The 16,612-nt window shown below is 38.9% G+C and overlaps 1 protein-coding gene across 11 annotated transcripts in view; it reads left to right on the top strand.

The window, feature by feature from the left end:
- QKI (QKI, KH domain containing RNA binding) overlaps window positions 1-16,612 on the top strand; it is a 299,731-nt gene that overhangs the window by 55,927 nt on the left and 227,192 nt on the right. For all 11 annotated transcript variants that reach the window (XR_008444233.1, XR_008444234.1, XM_054021328.1 and 8 more), the window contains exon 2: window positions 10,478-10,620. Coding sequence is in view for 9 of the 11 variants with exons in the window: in XM_054021328.1 (XP_053877303.1) it covers window positions 10,478-10,620 (143 nt within the window). In the remaining 2 variants the exon portion in view is untranslated. The remainder of the gene's footprint in view (window positions 1-10,477; window positions 10,621-16,612) is intronic.

The following is a 16,612-nucleotide window of genomic DNA, read 5'->3' as shown; positions in this document are numbered from 1 at the left end:
CTGTTGTATTGTGGTAGGAAGAGGAACTGGAGTGGTGTTGACTTCCACTGCCTCTTATATCTTCTGTTTGGAGCACGAGGAGAGCTACTGCACATATGCAGGCTGATGGACACTGCTCAGAAGAAGTTCCAGATTTGGGTGCATGGCACACGTGTACCCATATATGGAATACAGATAGGGACCATACATCTCAAAGATTCTCAGTTGCAGTAAGTGACCAAAACTTCTTGTCTGACACCTTTATTTTTAGTTGCATGTGTGTTAGCATTTTTCTTGGAAAATTACCAACGCTTGTTCTGCTCCACTACTGGTGTCAGCAGTAGGAGTGTGAAAGTAGACCGATTTAGGTGATTACCGACATTTTATTCATTCTGTTGCCCAAACCTGTTGAGAACAGGCCTGTGCAATAATAGTAAAATGCCAGTGTCTCCTAGTCCTTGCCTGTCCCATCATTTCAACTATTGCCGATGGATTTGATCCGTTGGTGTTAGTGGTGGAAAACTTTCTAGAAAAGACCAGTGAAGGATTTAGACTTTTTCTATTAATTAAAAGGCTGTCACTTCATCAACTAAACTGTAGTTTTCAGGTTAATAAAAATGCTAGATTAAGAACTGTATGAATTATTGTTTTCTGCCAATAAAATAGAGTGCACTTAAAAATGTCGATTGAAGGCTTTTAGGAAATGAACAGCCTGTGGGTGTGTTTGGTTTGGTTTGAGTTTTAAAGTCAGTTCTACATAGGCCTGCAGGCCCTGCTCACAAAGAAAATGATTGAATTCTGATGTTAAGAGCTGACAGAGCGCTAAAAGAACTGTCCATTAATCATTGGACTGACAGTTTAATCATCCTAAGTACTGTTCTTGAATTGGACTCACAAAGGAACAAAGTCAGTAGAAGAAATGAATTTTGCAGAGAGGCAGTGGAAGGTGAGCAAAAGCATCAAATATAAACCATATTTTTACTGAAAGTTATACTTTTGTATGACTTCCATATGCTTTGTTCTAGAAGGTAGGTCTATGGTTCTGAAAACAGAAACAAACAATGCATAAGAGGCTACTGCAAGGTGGAAGGTGAATCTTCAGTGTGCACATGAGGTGGTTGATTCTTATTTCTGCATTTGCTGTATTAGAAAAAGAAGTTACCTAACTTGTCTGATGACATATCCTGTATTGGCAGTCTCTGTCCTCTTTTTTTTTTTTTAAATAAACCCCAAAAACTTTATGGTAGTCTTTGGCATTTTGAACTGATATTGTGTATTAGGTTTTTTTAAACACTTGTAAAGGGCTATAAGGCTGCTAGTCCTAAAAAAAATGTTCCCACTACTTTACCAGACTGTCAGTTTAATGGAATAAATTAAAATGTATTATCACTTACACTGCTTTATTGTGCATATTCTCAGAGATGCTCAATTTAAAATTCAGGAGTTTTGCTCAAGAGTACCACTAGTTCTCATGTAAAGAAAGCTATATAAAACACATTGATACCCGATTGCCAAGTTGTGTAAAGCAGAATTTGTGGATCTTGAGGGCTCAAAGGCCTAGAGTGTATGTGGGGGTTGGCTATTAAAGTATTGTAGCTCCTCCCTTTATTTTTTGCAAATACAGTTTGTCTAGGTAACTTTGGAGCTTTTTTTTCTAAAACCTGTTTTCATAGGAAGAGTAAATTTGTAGAGCAAATAGCCTCTGGAGAACAGCAAGGGGTAGTGTTGAGTAGACCAACAACTGGTCCCACAAAATCTAGACACTGGAACAGAAGGCCCGTAGCCTTTCCTTTACCCACACCAAATGCTACTTGGAGCAAGAGCCCCACCAGCAAACTTCCCTGGGTAGATTGTAATAGAACCTGATCTCTTCCCCCTCCCCTCCACACCAGGAAAGAAGGCTTCGGTCAGTGGCAAGGAATATACAGAGCAGTCTTAAGAAATGTACATCTAATTCATACGATTCAATTAAAATATTTCTTGGGGTGTGTGTTTGGAATCAAAAGGCAATGGTTAAACCAGTGAAGGCGGGGAAAAACCCCTCACTGAATACAGTAAAGAATTAAACAGTATTTACATAGGTGAGAGTTGTGGAAAGAGCGTAAGAAGGGAGGGGGGGAACAAATCAAAACTCTATCTGAAAAGAAAAATAGGGTTAAAAATTAAACAAGTGGAATAGACTTAACATTTGCATAACTACCCAGAAATAGAAGCTAGGTATAAGGGATACAAAACAATTAAGGCTGTCAAGCGATTACAAAAATTAATTGCAATTAATCGCGTTGTTAATAATAGAATAGCATTTAAATATTTTTGGATGTTTTCTACATTTTCAAATATATTGATTTCAATTGCAGTGCAGAATACAAAATGTTCAGTGCTCACTTTATATTTATTTTTGATTTTTTACAGTGAAAATATTAGTAAATAGTATTTTTCAATTCACTTAACACAAGTACTGTAGTGCAATCTCTATCATGAAAGTTGAACTTGCAAATGTAGAATTATGTACAAAAAGTAACTGCATTCAAAAATAAAACAATGTAAAACTTTAGAGTCTACAAGTCCATTCAGTCCTACTTCTTGTTCAGCCAATAGCTCAAACAAGTTTGTTTACATTTCCAGGAGATAATGCTACCCGCTTCTTGTTTAATGTCAGCTGAAAGTGAGAACAGGTGTTCGTACGGCGCTGTTGTAGCTGGCACCAATATCTTGTGATGCCAGATGCACTAAAGATTCATATGTCCCTTCATGCTTCAACCATCATTCCAGAGGACATGCGTCCATGCTGATGACTGGTTCTGCTCAATAATGATGCAAAGCAGTGTGGACCGACGCATGTTCATTTTCATCATCTGTCAGATGGCACCAGAAAGTTGATTTTTCTTTTTATTTGGTGGTTCGGGTTCTATAGTTTCTGCATCACAGTGTTGGTCTTTTAAGACTTCTGAAAGCATGCTCCATGCCTCGTCCCTCTCAGATTTTGGAAAGCACTTCAGAGTCTTAAACTTTGGGTTGAGTGCTATAGCTGTCTTTAGAAATCTCACATTGGTACCTTCTTTGCGTTTTGTCAAATCTGCAGTGAAAATGTTCTTAAAACAAACGTGCTGGATCATCACCTGAGACTGCTATAAGATGAAATATATGGCAGACTGCGGATAAAACAGAGCAGGAGACATGTAGTTCTCCCCCAAGGAGTTCAGTCACAAATTTAATTAATATATTACTTTTTTAACGCGCGTCATCAGTGTGGAACCATGTCTTCAGGAATGGTGGCCCAAGCATGAAGGGGTTATATGAATATTCAACATATCTGGCACGTAAATACCTTGCAACACAACCATGGGCTCCTGCTTTCCCCCGCCCCATTCCCGTATGTCCTTCTCTTCCCCATTCCATCCCCTTTGCCTCATTCCCCCATCCCCTTCTCTTCCCCCTCTCCCCCTTACTCTGTCCCTCATGGGCACTCACTGTTGTACAAGAAACAGGCGGGCACTAGGATCCAGGAGGTGGTGTCCAGCTGGTGAGGGAGTGACCTGGAACAGCTGCTCCATCCTGCTCCCTGCCCACCTAGAGGGCTTGGTCTGTTTGGCCTGCTTTGGGGGAAGTGGGGGAGGGTCGGGGGGAGGCACAGTGTGGGAAGGACAGACCTCCTACGCCCCCCGCAGGCTGAACAGAAATCGGGGGTGGGAGTGGAGGAATGATATGTGACCCCATGTCTTTCCACATCTCGCCTCTGGGGGGGCAATGCGCCTGCCCCTCCTCCCCCCGCACCTCCCCAAACTTATGCCCCTGTGTATTAGTGTAGTTTCATATAGTTGTTTTTCTAACACCCTAAACTTACTGTCAGAAGATTTGGAAGGAAAGAGTATCAGAGCTCATTTTATCTATGTATGATTAAATTCTTTAGCAATAATCACTTTGGAGCTGCCAGATACAAGCAAAAAGGCCATGTATGTGTTGTGCCTTAATACTTTTGCAAACCCCACCTAGGAACTTACATTTCAAAGTGGCCCAAATTAATGGAAAATCTGTAATGACAGGATACTGACTGCCAAAAGTTAACAAATTTGTTTAGAGAGGTTTGCTGAATTGCTCCAGGTATTGAAACCAGGAGCAATGCTACTTCTATACATCGTGTTTCATGTTCAGTTGCTGAAGCTGTTGAGGTGTGAAAGAAGCTTGAAAAATTTTTTTTGAGCCACAATTATGTAATGACTGAATGTGTTCTGAAAGTGTTGTGGCCTACTTTTAATACTGTTGTTTTCTACTACATATAATTAAATCTTGTGTGCCCATTTTTACTTTTAAACCTAGAATTCAAAATTTGCTTGTTAATATGCTTAGGCTAGAAAGTTTTTCTGCCAAGAAAAACTCCACTGTAAATCAACTTTTTCATTTCAGAAAGCTACATTCTTCAGTACAGAGAAATGCAACACCACTTCAATAGGGAGAATCTCAAACTTGAGAAAACAGATTTGATCATAAAAGTAGTATCTCAGATTGTAACTGCTATGTCTTCTGTTGGAGTTGTAATGACTATTTTCATCATGTAGCTGTTGTACTACATGCTACAAACTGCATAAAACAGATAAGGTTTCAGTTTCCTTTTCAAGAATTTTAATTTTGAAAGCTTTGAAAGCACCTTAAGTCTGAATAATGGAAATGCATTGTTACTGTCTAGCTATTCTTGATCATGGATTTTAGTTCTCTTAAACATTGCATTTTTAATTTAATGTGGTTATTTCAATAACAGGGCTTGTGTAAATGTGAATTAATCTTTTTTTCACAACTTCCAACTTAGTTCCAAACTCTAAACAATTTTTCAGTGTGAACCTTGTAGTAGACTTGACTTGTATTGATCGAGGTTTGATGCCACTTGAGATTTATTAGTTATAAATTAAATAGTTTTAATAACTTTAGTATTTTGTTCTTTTGCCTACAGTAGTTCTGTAAAATATATAGATTCACTGTCACTACTGGTAGAGTAAGAAGTCATTGTCCAACAGCATTTATAATGTAGTTCATTCTAAATTGTAATCGAAAATAGCACAATTTCAAATTAGGTGAATTTTTGTAAAAAATTGACTTAAATCAATGATTTTTTTAAGTGACTTTAATAATCTTGATTTAAAATTACAAAAAACAGATTGTTACAATTAATCTATTCAAATTCTATTTCCCCCATTTCTGAACTATTGGCATTTCTGTAGCAGAGAAGTAGTAAGCTCTTAGCGTCTTCCATGGATGTTGTGATGTAGGCTTATACAATGTTTTTTCTGCCAAATTACATGTGTTCATAGCTTGCTACCACTGATGTTTTGAGATTCGTTCCTTTCTGCTACCTCTCTTGCTAGTTGGACAATCTTGTGGACTGGCAACAAAAATGCAATAAGATGTTCTTTGAATGATTGCACACGTCCATTTCTCTTTTGGAATGTGCATGCCCAGAGCACCAGAGCCAGATGTTTTTCCCTAGCAGTACCTGTCTGGGTAATGCATGCACCCCTAGCACTTCTGTGCTGCTGCCTGATAGCATAAGGGGCAGGTACATCCCTCACCCACTTCGGTTCCTTCTTACCACCTGCAGTAGGTAGTTGGAGTGTGTTGGCTTGCTATTGCAAGTTTTCTCCCACTCCAGGGAGTTTGTCTGTTCTGTAAATAGTTAATTAGTAGTACTTGTTAGTGTAAGTTAAGTATAGGTTTTCTTCATCTTCTATAGCAACTTTGGGTGTTGGAGTTTTTGTTACAAGGGGTCAACACCTGTTATCAGGGTGTTCCTCAGTCTCTGCGCTTTAAGTTCTGTGCCTGCTGCAAAAATCTATGCTGGTGAGTTAGCCTAATTCCAGATGGCTAAAGTGCCTTTTTGAGGGTCACATTGGAGACCTTGCCAGATCTTCAGGGACTTAAAACCCTGGACAAAAAAGTCTAGAGAGGTGAAGACTGCATCATCTTCTTGTTTCGTTTATTTAAGTATATTAGCCAGATTTCCACTGTAACAGTATCATCAGTCTCTAATCTGTCAAGTTTCTCTGAAACCATCTCCTTCCTTTGTAAATTTGCTGCCTTTCTGAATAGTCTCTTCATGCGTGTTTGCTATGTTTTGACCACCACTTGCTGGTCTTTCCTCATGTTTGACCAGCCATCTTGCATTGATGTCTGATCTTGTAGTTCTTCTAAATTTTCTTCTTTCTTTACTTGAAGCGTTTAGCAGTGGACCTGTGAGGTCTCTCTCTCTCTCTCTCTCTCTGGAGGAGAATGTCAAAGACCAAGTTCTTCAGTCAATTATTTAAATTATTCAATTGTTGTTATTGATAGTGATATTTACACCTTTCTTAACAAGTTCATGAATTTGCTTTTCAGTTGTTTTTGACATGATCACTGATAGATGGTTGCAATTTTTTGGGTTGCAAAGATGAAAAGACTAGTCTTCAATGAAGTTTATGATGAACTCCTGGAAGGCCTGAAACAGGATCTGAAATGATCAAGGAGGGAAGTTTTAGTGATGGTGGAATTGCAAAATATCTCTTGCAGAATCACCAAAACTCATCAATGTTCTGCTCTTGAAGTTCAGTGGACATATGGATTCATTCAGTAGGACATTTGAACTTGAAGATTATTGCACTCTGAGATGACCCCACATATAGTCTATCTTGCCACTGAACAGCTCTTTACAGCGTTTAGGCTTTACGTTAGCGGAATTAAGTTTCCATTAGTTTAGTCAGTTCAGTTGTTCATGTCACTTCTTTCAACTTTCGGCATGTCAGATACATTCATAAACTGTTCGCTTGTTTGCCCTATTGGTCAGCAGCAAACCAAGCCAATCTAACAGTTAAGTTGCATACAATCTTCTGTTTTCAATATTAATCCTTTAATACACCTCTACCCCAATATAACACTGTCCTGAGGAGCCGAAAAATTTTACTGCGTTATATCGAACTTGCTTTGATCCGCTGGAGTGCCCAGCACCGTGCCCCCCCCCCAACGGAGCACTGCTTTACCGCGTTATATCCGAATTCGTGTTATATCGGGTCACGTTATATTGGGGTAGAGGTGTATTGTCACCGCACCTTCTCTAACTTATTAGAATGCTTAGCTTGCATTTGCAGATTATAATTTATCTAATGTTCCTAGTACAAAACCCTTTCAAATATGTCTATAGTAACTCTTCAGAGTCACGTACATGTGGGGGGTGGGAATCTTCATTCCCACACTTTATTAAAAGAAAAAGACAACTATTGGACCTTTCATTTTAGGGCCGGGGTGGGGGATGGGAGAAACCAAAAGTCTTCACAGCTTTAGTTGTCAGTAGGTATGCAGTCTAGATTACCGACTCTTCAGAACTTAATCACCATGTCAGTTTCTGGCTCTTGCAGAAAACCAGTTTAATTGTATGATGTGCATTTTGGTGATTGGTTGTTTTTTGTGTTTTGGTTTTTTTTAAACTTTTATATTATTGTGTACACACAAAGGATTTTGTTTCAAGGAGACCTCTCTCCTGCATTCTGCTTGGATGGCATAAAGGAGTGATTTTTTCTTTGGTTAATGATATTAAAAGAAGTATCAAAGATAGATCCTTATTAAATGTTCTATTATTTTCGTAGATAACTCCAGAAATTTGACAAGTTAAAGGTTTGACAAGATTAATTTAAAAAAAAAAGCTGATCCTTTTTCAAGGGATGCCAATTTGAAAAATCTTTTGTTTCTGAAAACTTTGTACTTACAAAAGTTACATTACTATGAAAGTAGTCAACATAAATAATTTTTCAGTTTGTTTACTTTGTGCATTTAATACTTTGTATAGACAGCTTCACTGTTTCTCTGTGCATTGTTATATTTTCCTTTGGAGAAAAAATACGTTTATAGACACCAGAGAAGCTGAAAAACAAGTGTACTATTTTAAAAAAAAATAATTAAAAACAAACCTGAAAACATTCTATTTAAATGGTGCTCCATAAGCAACTTGAATAATTTTATATTGGTTAACTTAAAATATTTTATTGCTTAGATACACAAGGAGACTCTCCCCTCCCGCCCTCCCATCACCATAATATCTCATGCCCCCATCACCATAATATCTGAGCACTTTACAGTCTTTAATCCAGTTATCTTCACAACAAACTCTGAGGTAGGGAAGTATTATATCCCTGTTTTTACAAAAAGCCTGTGTGCCTCAATTGTCTAAGTGACTTGCCCAATCTAGCCTTATCAATTATCACAATTATAAATTTATTTATTGGGATACAACAGGCACTAGTCACAAAACAGGTTTTTTTCCACGTGGCTACTTAAAATTAAGATAAAATTGACGTACACACAGACTTTGAGCTTCAGTTAATACAGACATAGATAATTAAAATTCTAAGAAAAATAAATATACATCAGTATAAAAATAAGACAAGTACAGTAAAGTGGCTTCTTGCATTGTTTTTAAAATGTTATGGAGCTCTTTTGAAACCAAGATGGAAGAAAAAAGCACCCAAGCGTGGCCAGACTTCATACTCAGTTGTCCCATATCCTATTCTCTCCCCCCACTCCTGTTCCAACAACGTATTTTATACACCTTTTCCTATTCCACTCGCACATGTCCACATATTTTTATAAGGTTTGAGCCCCTGCCCATGTGTGGTATTCTGGCTAACAGTAGTTAAACTTTTGACTAACATCTGTTTTGCGTTAATGTCCCAATAGTTTCAATGTGTGATTACTTTATTGCAAAAATATCTTATGATGCTATCATATGTTTGTGGTTTACCTGTTTATCAGACAATGCATTGCTAAACTATCACAAGATCTATATTGCTAAATTTTATAACTTTAGGTCAGGAACATAATACACATGCTAACTTATGTCAACTGCCAATTTCTTCTGGGTCTCATTAAGCCCTTAACACTTCACGCTTAAAACTTATAGCCAAGCATATTTTTAGTAATATATTTTGTTTTTCTACTTGCTGTTACAGCTTCAGTAACTTCCAATATTCTTTCTATATGCATGCTAAGAAAATAGATTATATTTTACCCCAAATCATATTTCCTTCAGGATAGGGTCGTGGGTCAAGGTCAATAGTCAACCACACCATGGGAGCACAGGAAATTTGTGGTGCAGCAGGGAATTGAACCCAGGACTTCTAAGTTGGAGGCTAATTCCCTAGCCATTGGATCATCCTGCCTCTGAGTCCTGGTCTACACTGGGTGGGATTGATCTACGATACGCAACTTCAGTTATGAGACTAGCGTAGATGAAGTCAACATATCTTAGATCAAATTAAAATTACTTACTTTGCGTCCTCATGGCGAGGGATCGACTTCCGCGGCTCCCCCGTCAACTTTGCTTCCGCCTCTCGCACTGCTGGAGTTCAGCAGTCGATGAGAGAGCGATCGGGGATCGACTTATTGCGTCTACACTACATGCGATAAATTGATCTACGATAGATTGATCGCTACCCACCGATCCAGCGGGTAGTGTAGACCTACCCTGAGTCTTGAATGCACTGTTTTCATTTTAACTATTGATCAGTATTACCTGATACTATTAATTTATTGCAGGAAAATCTCCATTTCAGAATGCTGTTTGATATTTAAACTTTCCTCAGCTCAAAATAATTAGGAAAAAATTTAATCCTATGATGCAAATTCAATGTTCTGAATAAGGAAACTAATCTGCAATATAGACATTTTAATGCTTTTATATCCTTCACTGCATAATTCGTCATTGACTTTTAACTCTTTCACTCACTCACAATTGATGTTTATGTTGTTTTGCTGAAGTCTAGGTTTGAAGTTGCTGTGCTAATTTTTATCCCTAAAAGAAGTGAATTATGACAGCAGTTATTGTAGGCTCAGTTTGTGTGCAAAGAGAATGCAAATGGAATACTGACAACTTAGAAAAATAATAAATAAAAATCCTTCATGTGGTTTGGTTTCAATCTGTATGAGAAGTAGTCTAAAATTATAATCTGATTATAATAATTGCACCATTTTTAGTTTCCAAATACTATAATTATCAACCAAATACCAAGTATGGATTACTGTCAGAATTCATTGTGGTGATGTTTGATAATTAAATCATGTGAATGAGTAAAATTATTCTGTTATCTTTCTGGCACCTTTACACCTAATATTTAAATGGTAGATAAATTAACTGCTTTTTTTTTTTTTTCAAAGTTCTAAAATTTTGTGTGCACATTTTTTCCTGGACTTTTAGGAATTTCACATGACACTTTTTTCCACCTGAGAGCAGTTCATTTTCTAAGTAGGTTGTTTAGGTAGAGACTGCCAAACATGAAGAAAAAACACTTCCCCTTAAGTATTGGCATGGACACTAGTATATAATTTAAAAACAAAAAAAACTACACGTTTGTGTATACACTTCCCAATGACTTTCAGAAAGTTAGGAGAAGTGTTAATGCAGGAAAGTTGTAATCTATAAGATAAAATCACTGTCATACAAGATATCATGTTTAATACATAATATACGTTTTTCCCCTCCCCACAGAAATTAGCAGAGTACGGAAAGACATGTATAACGACACATTAAATGGTAGTACGGAGAAGAGAAGTGCAGAATTACCAGATGCTGTGGGACCTATTGTACAGTTACAAGAGAAACTATATGTGCCTGTAAAAGAATATCCAGATGTAAGTATATCTTTTTTTAATTCATAAACTGTTCCAGTCCTTGTGGTCCTTTGTAAATGTATATTGCATGTGATGACTCCTTTGGATCACAGTTAGCTTCTTTTGAACCCGTAAGTATTGCTTTCTAAAAGGAAAGTTTATCTGCACCTTTTCTGGTTGGGTGCATTAGTGGGGTGGGGGAAGGTAAAGATTTTGAATATCAAAATTAAGTGCAGGTTATAATTTTAATAGCTCCAAGATTGGAAGGGTCACAGATTTAACTCTCTTTGGGTACTATCAGCATAGAGCCACGCTGCTCAGAATGCATGTGCGCTTGGCAGGAGGTAAAAATCCTCATGAAAGAAATGGCTGTTTGGACTATATACATCCTTCTCAGCTTATACAACAAACGTTTACTTCTATCTATGGGCTTGTCTACATTTACAGAGCTGCAGTGATGCTGCTGTAGTGTTTAGTGAAGATGCTACCTACGCCAACAGGAGAGCTTCTCCCATCAGTGATGGAGTACCTACACTCTGATGGGCGGTAGCTATGCTGATGGTAGAAACCCTCCCAATGACATGGCACTGTCTACACTGGGAGTTAGGTCAATAAAACTGTTGTTCAGGGCTGTGAAAAATCCCAAGTGACATGGTTATACTGACATATGTTTGTAGTATTGACCAGGGCTAAGAATCTGTGTTCCCATCTTCAGATTCTTCAGACTGGATTTGATACCTCCAGTGTGGTTTTCCCAATTCTCATTTGACCTTTCTTCTTGTAATTTAGTAATTTGTTTTTGATTTTTTTTAAAAGCTAAATTGGTAGTTAGTCATTAGCTCTGCACTATTTTGCAGTCCAGTCAGTGCATCTTCTCTCACATCCACTTTATGGATGACGACCTTTCCAGTCCTATTATGATGATAGCTTTTCTTTTTGAGGCTGTATGCCATAGAATTTGTTGGCTCAAATAGCTCCTAGAAATAGTTTAGCAAGGGATACCCTAATTTAATTCCATCTTATCCCCTTTTCAAGGAACCATCTGATTAGACTCAGGAAAAGTACAAAATCATATCCTTCCTTCCAATAAGAATAATACAGATACTTGAGTAGTAACAGGATGACTTTATTTTAGCTGTTTCCTCATGCCAAAGAAGAGATGGAAATATGTCCCCAAAACCCCCCAAAAACAGACCAACAAAAATTACGGAATTAGTATGATATATGCAGACCATAGTTGCTCACTCTGTTTTTTTTATATTCCCTGCCCCTTAATACTGTCTCTGTCTTGTCTAATTAGATTGTAAAATCTTCAAGGCAGGGTCTGTTTCATTTTTATTTATACACTGACTAGCATGTTGCAGCTTTCGACCTTTGAGCTCCCAAAGTGCTACCGTAATACAAATCGCTTATGCCATATTGGACCCAAGAAAACTGAACAAATACATGTAAATGTTCAGATTTCACATGACTCCTTTCTGACTCTTCTGCATCTCAAAGGACCTTTTCCAAATACCTGGTAATGATTTCAGAACACTTAAGACTTCAAGATATCCAAGGGAGCTTGTACCTGTACAGGCTTGGCAGAAGCCAGCTCCTCAAGTTGGTTCAGTTGGGCTTTCAGACTGTGCCTAATTTCAGTCTCTAAGTCTTGATATCAAATATGAGAAGTCTATAAACTCAGGCTGTGAAATGCAGAGGGACTGTCCTGGACACAGTCTGCAACTGCTTACCACAGTGCTAGGTTCAAGAAATTAAAAAGTAAGATTTCAGGAAAACTATTCAATCTTGCAAAACCAGAAGGTTCTTCCTGAGAGCTCTAGGCTTCAAGGATTTCTACATTTACATAAATAACTTTTACAAGACACGCGTGAAACCACTGTAAGGTGTTAAGAATCTGTCCACTTTTGTAAAGTTTCAGGATGTGTAGTCACTAGTGACCATGTTTCAGAAGACCGTAGACTGTTTACAAATAGTCTAAACTGTTTCTGAACCAGTATAGTTATAGTGGTACAAAAATTGACACAAAGTAGTACAACTCCCTAATGTGGATGCAGATATACTGGTCTAAGGATGCTTATATCAGTATAGCTTATTTACAGATTTTACAAGAATATGCTATATTGATTTAAGCACTTTATACCAGTATATTTGTAGCCACACTAGGGAGTTACACTGTGTCTATTTCTAAGCTGATATAGTGGTGCAAGACCAGGGGCGGGCAAACTACAGCTCGGAGGCCACATCCAGCCCATCAGACCTTTTAATCTGGCCCTAGAGCTCCTGCTGGGGAGCGGGGTCGGGGGCTTGCCCTGCTCTACATGGCTCCCAGAAGTAGTGGCATGTTCCCCCTCTGGCTCCTACGTGTAGGAGCAACCAGGGGGCTCCTCACACTGCCCCTGCCACAAGCACCGGCTCTGCAGCTCCCATTGGCTGGGAACCGCAGCCAGTGGGAGCTGCAGGGGTGGTGCCTGTGGAGGGAGCAGCGTGCAGAGCTGCCTAGCTGGCACCGCGCTTCTGCGTAGGAGCCAGGGGACGGGACATGCTGCTGCTTTCGGGAGCTGTGGCGGCACCGCCTGCAGATGGGGCAGTGCGCAAAGCCACCTGGCTGTGCCTCCACATAGGAGCCGGAGGGGGGACATGCCGCTGCTTCTGGAAGCTGCTTGAGGTAATCACCGCCTCCTGGAGCCTGCACCCTTGACCACCTCCCATGCCCCAACCCCTTTCCACAGCCCCGATTCCCCCTCCTGCTCTCCAAACGCCTCGATTCCCAGCCCGGAGCACCCTCCTGCACCCACAAACCCTTTGCAGGAGGGTACCTTCAATTTTCCTTTAGTCATCAACTGTAATTTTGATAAATGCTTCAGGCATGACTCAGTGGTGTCACATTGGTTGTTGACTAGAGGGAGGCCAGATGTCATATGATTTAACTTTAAGCTTCTACAAGTCAATTTTGACAGACAACCAACTCTTATATGTTATGGAAATATAAAGGGAGGAGCTTGCTCATGACCACTGTTTGTTTGTCTGACTTTGGGAATGGCATTTCCTGCATCATACTACCACCATGATTCTTCATCTTCCTGACACAGACAGTATCTGAACAAATGACTTGAGCCAAAAATGTACTGTTTCTCTGTAATTTCAGATGTAGAGTTTTTTCCAATAGTGATATCACTTTGGAGCATATGTTCTCAAATACTGTGCCAGAAGCAGCAGAGATCTTGGCTCCTTGAGTAGTGCCTCAGCTTATTGGTTTCGGTTCTCAACCTACTTGACCCGTTACTATGAGCAGAGCCTCAAATCCTTCCACCAATTAATTCATCAAGATAGTCTATTAGAGAACCAGAGTCAATTTTTTTTTAGTCTAGATCATAAATCTGAGTCTAGCATCCTGCTACACTAAGTGTTTCATTGCGCCTAAGGAGTCCTAACAGATTTTTATAAAAAGCTGTTATGCCTTCTACTTGGAGGATATAGACTATACTGCATTGAACTCCACACTAACTTCGTGTGATTCAGCACTGAGAAGTAATTCTGCAAAATTTAAATGGTGGGAATTCTGTGGTTTGGGTTTTGTTTTTCTTTTTCTTTTTTTCCCCTCTGATTTCAAACCAGATGTGTTTTGGTTTATAGGTAAAACGTTTTTTTTACTGCTTAACTGCCAACCCTGGAAAATATATACCAGAACTGAGAATTCAGCAATGTTAACCTTCCTCCTGATGCATTGTCACCAATAACAAGATTCTGCTTTCTACTTAAATCTGCTGTCAGTGACACCTTTATATCCCCAACTGTCTTCCATGGGTTTGTACAGGTGTTATTGATTTTAAATTGGTAAATGATGGTTTATGCACAAAGGGGTGGAATTACTGTCTTGCCTAAAAGTCTTGGGGAAGCATTCCATTATTTCCAAAGCAGCATCTTCAGCATTCTTTCCTTTCCTTTATGGAGACTGGCAATATGATCTGGCATTCAATTAATATTTTTACATAACTTATTCTGCATGTCAGATGCCTAATTTAGGAGAACAGTTCTCCTAATCTTCCTATAACTATTTATTTAAAAATTTCAAGTAGGTAAGCTTAATCAACTTTCATTCGTGGCAAAGAGTTCAGTGGCGTGCTGCAAGATTCTGTAATACGAAAAGGGAATGAGCAGTGAGGTGACAATTTCAGATAATGCTCAGTGGTACCTAACCAAGCTAGATGAATGGGCACTACAAAACACTATTGTAGGTCAGAGTCAGCGTTGACAAATGAAAAGTAATGAACATAGGAAGGAATTATTTGACTTGTACTCTTTACCCAGTTCTGAATTAGCTATAGTGATTCAGGAAGAAGGCCTAGACATCCTTATGGACAATTCAATGAAGAAACAAAAACAGCAGGAAGTATTGATAATAGAAAATATGAAAATACAATTCCATTGTATAAATCAGTGGTAATATTTTGTTCTGTATAGGTTCTTCAAACATTATTAGAAGGCACTGTGAATGGAACATGGAAACCCTAACATCACCTGCCAGGAGATTCCACTGCTGTAGTTTGGAGCCCAACAGCTCTGCCTTACTCTTGGGTAGTTCCAAATCCCTGACAAGGTCATTCAGTTCACCTTGTGTTATGAGGTGTGGTTCGGAGGAGGAGGAGGATGGGAGAAAATGTGGGTCCTGTGACATTGATGGTACAGGACCAGAAGTTTCATCCTCTTCCTCTTCCTTGTCTGACTCAAGTGAAAATGATTCTGGTGCATCAGGAACCGGCAGTCCTTCTCCGTGGGGTACTGGGCGTATAGCTGATGGAATGTTTGGATAATGCACAGTCCACTTTTTCTTCTTTGACACACCTTTCCCAACTGGAGGCACCATGCAGAAGTAACAATTGCTGGTATGATCTGTTGGCTCTCTCCAAATCATTGGCACTGCAAAAGGCATAGATTTCCTTTTACTGTTCAACCACTGGCGAAGGTTTGTTGCACAAGTGTTGCCCACCTCTTGTCCTGATCTCCAATTTTGCAGCCAAAATAAAGGTGATAGGCTTTCTTAACCATAGTGGTTATACTGCGCTTTTGTGATGCAACAGTCACTTCACCACAAACATAGCAGAAGTTATTTGCACTGCTCACACAAGTACGAGGCATCTCTACTCACTTTGGCTAAACAGAAATGTGTCCCTTTGCAAAATCAAACACTGACAAATAAGAGAGCACGACACTGTATGATTTCTAGAGCTGATATAGGGCAATTTGTTCAGCAGAGTGATGTAAGCTTTGTTATGATTGCATCATCCATGACTTCTAGGAATAACATGATGCAATTCATATCATGTATGACGCAATACCAGCTTCAGATTGCATCATTCATTGTTTTGCCTAAAAAGCAAGTACTGGCCAAACCCAGTCATAGATTTATTCATAGATCCAGTCAAAGATGTATTTTAGTCATTTCTGGTTTAAATTGAGATCCCTTCCCTTTATAACTCACTTATCCTCCGCCATTCCCAAGTCAAGGGTCGTATATACTGACCCAATAGCATATCTTGAAAACTAGAGCCAATCAACAATTTTAAGCATCATTTTCGTTCTCAGTGACCCAGAATTAGTAAAGTTTGACTACATTTATTTCAGAAGCATTTTGGCTGTAGAGCAGTGTAAGAAGGGATGTGATAAAAGCATAGAAAATAGTGAGTGGTATGGAGAAGGTAGACCAGGCACTTTTATTTATCCTTTCTCATAATACAATAACTGTGCCACTTTTCATGCTCTTTAAAATGTCCCAAATTGGGGAAACTCAATACTATCCCGAATACTGCTAAACTTTGGCCTTAACATCATGTGGAAATGAAATACACCATGATATTATATGCACAAGTTTTTGCCACTTACATGAATAACACAAGTATCAGAGGGGTAGTCGTGTTAGTCTGGATCTGTAAAAGCAGCAGAGAGTCCTGTGGCACCTTATAGACTAACACACGTATTGGAGCATGAGCTTTCATGGGTGAATACCCACTTC

This window comes from Malaclemys terrapin, chromosome 3 (genome assembly GCF_027887155.1).
Source record: "Malaclemys terrapin pileata isolate rMalTer1 chromosome 3, rMalTer1.hap1, whole genome shotgun sequence".
NCBI classification, from domain to species: domain Eukaryota; kingdom Metazoa; phylum Chordata; order Testudines; family Emydidae; genus Malaclemys; species Malaclemys terrapin.
This window is presented reverse-complemented; position numbering and strand designations above follow the sequence as displayed.